At 34.5% G+C, this 8,860-nt stretch overlaps 1 protein-coding gene across 1 annotated transcript in view; it reads left to right on the forward strand.

The window, feature by feature from the left end:
* Nucleotides 1-6,243: 6,243 nt before the first annotated feature.
* The window catches only part of CTLA4 (cytotoxic T-lymphocyte associated protein 4), a 7,535-nt gene continuing 4,918 nt past the window's right edge, over nucleotides 6,244-8,860 (forward strand). Inside the window, exons 1-3 of the mRNA XM_072418787.1 lie at nucleotides 6,244-6,482; nucleotides 7,179-7,529; nucleotides 8,448-8,575. Coding sequence (XP_072274888.1) covers nucleotides 6,428-6,482; nucleotides 7,179-7,529; nucleotides 8,448-8,575 — 534 coding nt within the window. The 5' untranslated portion in view covers nucleotides 6,244-6,427. The remainder of the gene's footprint in view (nucleotides 6,483-7,178; nucleotides 7,530-8,447; nucleotides 8,576-8,860) is intronic.

Genomic DNA, 8,860 nt, shown 5'->3' on the forward strand with positions numbered 1-8,860 from the left:
GCCTGATTTAATAAAGCTCCCGAAGGCTGTAGAGGACAAACTTTAATCAGTGAACCTAGGTGATTCACCAAACTTGGAATAAATAAGGCACATTGTGGTAAAAAAAATTAAACTTTTGGGTGCTTTCATTGACAAAATATGTGGAACCTCTATGTTTTAGTATGGAGTTGTTCTCCTGGATTTACACAAATGTTTCATAACTCTAAACTAATATAATTATAGAAAGACAAACAATCTCTTTTTCAGTTGTTTTAATTTTCTCACTTTTCCAATCTAATGTTACTCCTTTTTTTTGTACCTGTACAATCGCCCAAATGGAAAAAAATAAAAATAATCAAGGATATTAGATTTGTCATATTTAACTGAAATCTCAATATTGAGAATGTGTATTGAACTCAAGTGTAAGTTCCACAACACTCTATTCAGATTGCACAGTTAATGTATGGCTAAATAAACATTTTGTTGTGTGTTACCTCCACATAGACATTGTGCATTTCAGTTAGAATGGCATTCAGAGGCACGGTACTGTTGGTTCTGATGGATCTGTACTATACGGCACTGTAATGAACACAAAAATTTTGATTCACTGCATTAAAAAAAGGTACATGTGCAGTTTTTGGGATGTTGCTGTGTTTTATTTAGCATGGGTTGCCTTAAAGAACTAAATGCAAAACACACAAAAAAAGTTAATGTGCATGTGGTGATGTACCACAGACTGGACAGATGTAAAATGACCATGAGAGATTTAATTGGGAATACTGATGAAGAATGTGTCGATCAATAGGAGCTATCAATCAGCTGCTCACATATTACCATCTTGCACTGAAGATAATAAGTGTAATTTTATGTTGTTATATTTTTATGCACCAATTTATTGAGGCAATTGTTCAATTTTTCAGTTTATTCTTACAAACTCTCTTACCATTCATTGAAATAACTATAAGGTCTTCGGGGAACCCCTGCTATATAAACCATATCCACAGCTCACAGTCCATTAGTGTGGTGGTCAGTAGGAAGAATGCCTCTTACTTTGCTGACCATTGGGAAGCCAAAAAGATCATTAGTGCCATTTAAACTGACCCAAGAGCCATAAATTGCACATTGCACAATCTCTGGAGGAGCTCTGGTTGAAAATTTTTGGCTAGTTTGACAACATTAAATAATTGGAGTGGTGGAAAATTTCTGTTTGTTTCACAAGACATTGTTTGTCCCTCCAATATTTTTTGTTTAGATTTAGTGTAAATTAGTGCTAGGCTAGGTACGTTATCATTTGAAAACGAACGATCAATGATTATTCCCGTATATTTTGAACAATCGTATTGTGCACAATTCTGGACATGCTGTAACGATACAATAATTCAAATATAATCCACCAATAATGTGAAGTGAAATTTCTCGTTCGTCGGCGTTGTTGACCAGTCGTCGTGCACTTTTTTTTGTTAATTATCGAACGATCTGTTGTGGATTGTTTGTTTCCAACGACAATTATTGCAAGTGTGTACGCAGCCTTAGTGTGGTGGAACAACACAGAAATAACCAAGTAAAGATCACAGTTTTCAATCAGCTTTTGTCATTAGACAAAAGAGTTGAATGATGAAGGTGATTTTGTGCTGGTGATTACCAGAACAAATATGTTTGGCACAACTGAAATTGAATTACCTAATGATACAGTTGAATACAGTTGATGTTTAGTTTTTGTTGTATCACCTTTTTTGCTATACAATCTTTGGTTTCACAAGCTTTGATTCATTGGGTCTCCCAACAACTGCTTATGGGCTTGGTTTACATTCTAGAGCTCAGAAGCCAGTCCTGTTATCTTTAGCCAATTTGTGTAACTATTACATTATTTGTTTTAAAACCCTAAAAGTCCTCTTGGTTGTTCTCCCATGTAACACTTGCCACAGCTCAAATTAAAATTAAAATTAATTCTACAATGTTTTCTTTGCTGAAATTGTACACTCTATGTTTAAAATAAGAGACGAGGCATGCCAATTACCAATAAATTCCTTAATATCTATGTTCAAAATGGTAAATTATTTATTTTGTATAGCTACATTTTATCGTTTACTTAGATCTAGGTAAGTATGGTAGTGGGTGTAAAATTTCTTGGGTGTAAAAGTTTCTTGGTTAACACAGGATGAGCTTAAATGGAAAGCTTACTCACTTAATAAATTTGGTATTTGATATCACTGATCTTAGCTTGTTCTGCAGAACAGACAATTGATCTATATAAATGAGTGGTTCTTGTATTGTGAATGTTGCCATTTTTGGATAGCATAATGCAATAGGTGTGTGACACAGTGGCACCTCAGTATCCCTTTAGACCATGGTGATCACACAGCATTCTGGAAGATCAAAAACAGCATTTAAATATTATTTTATTTAAACAAGTCTGGTCTTAAAATACTATGGGCCTGAATTTTTAAAGCTCTCCAAGACAGGAGAAGACTATCATAGGACAACCTGGAAGATCCAGCAAACCTGTATTTAAATTTTTTAAATCAATTGCCATTAGTTGCCAAATGTTTTTAAATCTGGACTAGATCCATTTCAGGTTTGGTGGATCACACAGTTTCTCCCATGATATTTTTTCTAGTCCTGGATGGATTTATTAAATTCCCTAAGTCATGTATACTTTTTTACATCATATTATTTTCCAAGGGAACCAGTTGAATACTTTTTTTATTATCTATTCCATAATATTATGTAAATAGCCTTTATCTGATGTATAGTGTTTTCTTTCTTTCTTAAAGTAATGAAATGTTAATAAAAATATAAAAAAGAATGTGTATTCTTTTCTGCCATGAAACACTGCAAATAGTTTACATTTTTATAAAATAAAGCAAATGGAACACATTTTATAAAGTCTTTGTAACTTGTTTGATGGAAAAATACCTTATGCTTCGACAGTTCTGTGGTACAACCTAAAATTTATACAATGACATCCTTTAGTCAGCTCTGTTTAGGTTTCAATGTGAGACAATATAGCTGAATTCCAGTCAAGTTTTTATATTTGTAATTAGTTGTTTGTCTGGAGTTTAGCTTTATGTTTGAAAAGGAATGTTCTTTACAAGCCCTTTAGTGGTCTGGAAACATTTTGTCCAGTGCTTAGACAAAAAATTAGTGATAGATGATAAGGGCAGGCTCATACACTGGTACTTGTAATTAGCTTTCTTTAGAGGAAGGACATAAAAAAACTTTAGATTTTTAAAAAAATGAGGTACACGGTTTTAGATTTGCAAAATCTAAAAAAAAGGGAAAGGTTGTGGGGGTTAGATAGTAAAAGGGTGGTGCAAAACTGGAGCAGACAACAAGGGCCAATATTAAATACTAAAAAATGTTTATTTAAAAACTGTGTCATGGTAAAGGTAGCAACTAAAAAAATTAAAATTAAATATTTGTGACCTAACTGTGACTAGCAATTGTTTGAAATGGCATATAGCAGTCAGAAATAGAAAATACATATAATGATTCTTTGACCTCGTCAAAATATATTTAAGAATATTGAGTCAAGCATTTTCCTTTACTGTTAAGTGAAGATATCATCAAAATATAGAAGGTTTAAATTTAAGCAACAGCATGGGGACAAAGCATTATCAAGGCAAGAGTCAAGCAGTTTGTTAGCAAATCAGCAAGGCATCATTGAGTGCAGAAATAAAGTTAAAGAACTTTTGTGTAGAATTTTTGACATTTTTTTGAGACTTTTCTCTTTTGAGAATTCAGAAAATTTGTATTTAGTGAATTTTCTCTTTTGCGAAACATTTAATACAATTGGTCTTCCCACTTACCCAGCAGCAACTTTCAACTTCAACAAATGTGCAACTGCTATGTTATGCAGTGCTGCATAATGTGTCAACTTCAAAAATAAAGTTTATTAATATGTCTAGAGAAGGAAAGGTAACCAAATGAAGAGAGGTTGATTTAGGTAGAAATAGTTTTCATTGATTGTGAAATTTCTAATAAAAAAAAAGTGGGGTATGATATCAATACCTGCTAGTCACAAATCTGGTAACTTTCTCATAAAGGAAAGTTTTCTAAAATCACTAAATTAAAAGATGTAATTTCACATGACACTACCTTTACCTTCTTGACTTTATCCCCCTGGCGTTCTAATTCTGTCCGTATTTTTACGCAAAAAGCGGTACATTGTTTTCCATGGAAATTTATTTTACATTGTAGGCCTATAATTCTTAGGCATAACTCACCCAAATATGTCCAATATTTAATAAATTTAATAAACTTTAAATAAAAAAAATATTTGTTAACACAAGGGTGCATAAAAATACAGAAACCTGTAAAATAACCTTACAGTAGCATGTATAAAAATATATATATTATATAAGGATTACTGTGTATTGGATTCAATACAGTTTTGTGTATTAAATTCAATACAAAATTAATTGAATTTCCTGCCGCACCTCCCTCACGCACTGGCGCGTGCACCGACGTCACCGGGGGAAACCCCAGGAACGTCACTGCACTCGCTGGCTAAAGATCAGAGGAAGAGGACATGGCCCAAGGACGGACACGGACAAGCTGGACGCCGATTGGGCCAATTGAGTGGTTTATTTTTATGTTTTATGCTACCCCAAGTGTGGCTCGGGGTTTCCGCTTTTTGCATGTTCTTTTTACCCCGAGCCACTCTCGGGAATACCGCTAGAGGGGTTGAACAGAAAGAAGCGGACAGAGGAAGATGGAGACATGCAAGGCAGCATGTTGTCCAAATAAGTTTTTTGAATAACATGAGTTTGTGTTTTGAGTAATGTGTTTTTTTCATCTAATTAAGCTAAAGCAAAAACCATGAACAATACAATATATCATTCCAGGAGTGGATTTTACTATCCACTTCTCCAAGCTGAAGCTAATAGGCCTCTATAACAGGTCTGTACCCCCATGTAATGTTCCTTAGAGAGTTCCTGACCAGAGTAGTTGACTCCTATTAGTCCTGATACCAGCACTCCCAGGTTCTGGTCTCAAACAGAGTTTTTCATGGGTCTCACTATTCCTCAGGCATAGTCAATAGCAATAAACATCCTGGACTGAGGGAAGCATCTGGCTTTCCTCCCCAACAGCCCAAGATCTGAGCTACAGGCCACAGGGCCCCAGCCTCCAGACTCACAAAATTCTCTAGTAACCTATGGGAAGACTCCCCCCCCCCACCCGAGTCTTTTAATTCTCTTACTTTTTTAATATTTATTATACCCACATTTTTAATTACCAAATACCACAACTGGCGACACAGAAAGCACCTGTCATCAGTGTCCGGTCCACCTCTACACTAGGTCAGGTACCTGTATAATGAGAAATTTAATCAAAACCTGGGCCACTCTGTATTCATCTGTCATTTCCACCTCCTATTTATTGTACAGCGCTGCAAAATATGTTGGCGCTATTTAAATCCTGTTTATTATTATTAATATTAATAATAATACCTTGATCTGATAATTTGTACACATGGTATGACTTGTGTACTTTCATTTGATATTTATCAATACATCTGATTTCTAAATGATGTCCAATGATGTAGCTGGCCAATTGGTAAGGTGCTGAAACCCAGTCCCCCCTTGGAGCAATTAGATATTCTCAAGACCTCTATATCTCGGGATAGATTTAGTTCTAGGGTTCCCCGAGGCACTGCAACTAGAATAAATTAATTGAAATCTGAACTATCTCTATTCCAATAACCACAGAATTTCTTTGAAGAATGCTTTTAATGTTTATATTTCAAACTTTGAGCCACAGCAGCATTTGATTCATACCTTATGTCACCATTACCAAGAAACTAACAGTAGTATAGTGTAAACATCAATCACAGTTCACTTCAACCTGATAATAATCAATGGAAAAAGAAAAAGATAATCATACATTTTTCACACCATTTCCATTTTTCTATGTTACAGCCTAGTGATTTGTTAATTTAATAACATTAACACATAATAACATTTGGAAGCATCTTGTTATAGGTTTAATGTTATACTTTTCACCTGAGAATGGTGAAGGGTTCCTAGAATAAAATAAGCAAATTACAGGTGCTGTGAAATCATCATTAGTTTCCATTCTCAGATAGGCTTGTTTTGGTTATGCATAGTTTTCTCATTTCTTAATGTGGTAATCTCTACGTAACGGTTCCAACCCACTATTTCCTTTCTTGTAAATCCAAAACATTGAACAATGAACATTTCAGGTTAGCACTTGTGAATCTGAGGTTATATATGCAATCTTTGTGTGACCTGAAACATCATTTCAAAGTCACATTGCCCTCAAACGTGGTTTCCTGGGGGCACCTGTTCATCTTATTTAATGCAAGCAAAGTTTAGTGATCTGACTGTAAGGACTGAACAGGATTACAATAGAGTCTGTCTATTATATGCTGAATTATATTTGATTTCGTAAAAAATATAACAAGGGAATTCATATCTAGAGCACAATGTTGCTTCCAGTATTCATTGGAATCAGCTGGTTGCATATCATCACATCAGAAGGTAGGTAATTTATATCGCAATATTTTTACAATCTCTTTGATGGAATTGTTTCTTGTTGTAATTTATACTGTGGTGAACTCATTCTATAAGGCAGTAATAAAAAGTTAGGTATTTGCAATTTTTTATCAGGATATAATGATAAATTTTGCTTATTTTGCCTAGCAATATCTGTGATATTTTGGGGAGTGTGAACACATGCATTATGCACATAAGTGTACATAAATAAACTAAGATGTCATCTATGGTTTCAAATATATTTTAGTTTTATTACTTTATGATGTTTATTGAAATTATAGCATAGATTGTAATAAGTATTCCTGGCTGAACATTTTTTACCGGTTTATTACAATGTTGTTTGCTTGTTGCTATGGAAATGTAATTTATGTGAAAAGCAGAGACTGAGGCCCTGATTTATTAAAGCTCTCCAAGGCTTGAAAACATAAACTTTCACCAGTGAAGATGGGTGATACAGCAAACTTGGAATGAACCTGGTCCAGGATTCAAAACATTTGCTAGCAAATACAAATGACTTTGGAGAAATCAATTCCAGGTTTGCTGGATCACCCAGCTTCAATGATGAAAGTGTATGTTCTCAAGCCTTGGAGAGCTTTATTAAATCAGGGCCCGCACAATAAAGTACATACTGCATATTCTTATTAGCAATAGATTATATTTTATTCATGCCTCTTTTTTAAGGTATGGAAATTTCCCAGCCAGCCGCGGTAGTTGCCAACAGACATGGACAAGCCACATTAGCCTGTGACTACAAAGTAAGGGGATCGATGGAGGACATACGTTTTAGTCTTTTGAAAAAAATAGGCAAAAAGACAACAGAAATTTGTGTTGTGGCTTATTCCACTGGCTATGAACCTGCCGCTAGTGGTAATGCCATCCGGTGTTTAGGCATTCCAGCTCCAGACATTGTGACTTTTAACATATCAGGGCTGACGGTGGATGACACTGGATTGTATTCCTGCAAGCTTGAAGTCATGTATCCTCCCCCCTACCGCTCTACAGAAGGCAGTGCAACATTTCTTTATGTCCCTGGTGAGTAATTGGTCCTGGTTTTTATTAACCTATCTTGTTATTTAATTATATTTTAGGGTATCCCTAAAGTAACACATGTTCCTAAATAATATTGTGCCTATTTCTAAGGTAGCTATTGAATATTTCTATTCCGTTATACTGCTGCTATAAATAGTAATATATATTTAGGGATTTAACAATTCATTTGGATAGGAAAGACCAGGAAAGTTAGTATTTGTATTGCATTATTTTTAATAATATTAAACAGGATTTCTATAGCACCAACATATTACGCAGCGCTGTACATTAAATAGGGGTTGCAAATGACAGACGAATACAGACAGTGACACAGGAGGAGGAGAGCCCAGGAGAGTTTTCAAATGCATAAAATTAACTCTAGGTATTTTATTAAATATGATGAACTATGCCAGGTCATTGTAGTCCTAATGCAGATGAATATTTATTTTTTCTAAACTTTTTCTAAATAGGTTTTGAAATGGCAGACATTTCCTAATAGATATGCTGCCTACTAGTTATCGGGCAGTATAGCTTCACCCATTCATTGCTTTTCTGCACTGAATTTTGTGACATATGAGTCAGGGACTGATTGCTTTCATCATCATCACCACAGACTAATCACAATCTTAGTGTGCTAACTAGACTAACCTAAAAATATTCACAGCACTAAGACTATGAAGCACTTGCAATCACCCTGGCAGTGAAAAAAAGCAAAAAGTTTTGAGAAATATTGTGTCTTGGGGTCTGTAAGAAATGTATAGCAGATGATGGAAAACATGGCTTGTCTGAAATATCGGTTGAGATATCAGTTTAGAACAGTCACTATTTTTTTTTTTTTTTTGCATTCCTCATCCAGCATAAATTACCCATTTAAAAGTAAATATGTAAAATACAAATTTCACTAACTATATTTAATTACAGATCTGACATCACAATGTGCCCAATCTGTGGAACCCGTCGAATCAAAGCCCTACGATTTAGCCTTTCTCATCACTTTCCTGGTTATGCTAGTCTACAGTTTATTGGTCACATGTGTTTTAATATTTAAGGTAAGTTGTCATCTGTAAATGAGAAATGCAAATATCAAAATGTAAATGTAATAAAATGTAAAATAAATGTAAATGTAATAAAATGTAAATGTAAATATCAAAAGCTTTCATGCTTACATTGAAAAAAACTTAAATCAGAAAGTGTACTCGTTAGCATCAATGTACTAGCTAACTTATACTGGGGGGAAATTTTGGACTTGGATGTCCATAACATACAGCTGTCTTTACTTGCTGTTCTTAAAGGTAAATGGAAGATATAGACCATAATTAGCACAGATAGAAATA

Source organism: Pyxicephalus adspersus, chromosome 7 (assembly GCF_032062135.1).
Source record: "Pyxicephalus adspersus chromosome 7, UCB_Pads_2.0, whole genome shotgun sequence".
In the NCBI taxonomy this organism is placed as follows: domain Eukaryota; kingdom Metazoa; phylum Chordata; class Amphibia; order Anura; family Pyxicephalidae; genus Pyxicephalus; species Pyxicephalus adspersus.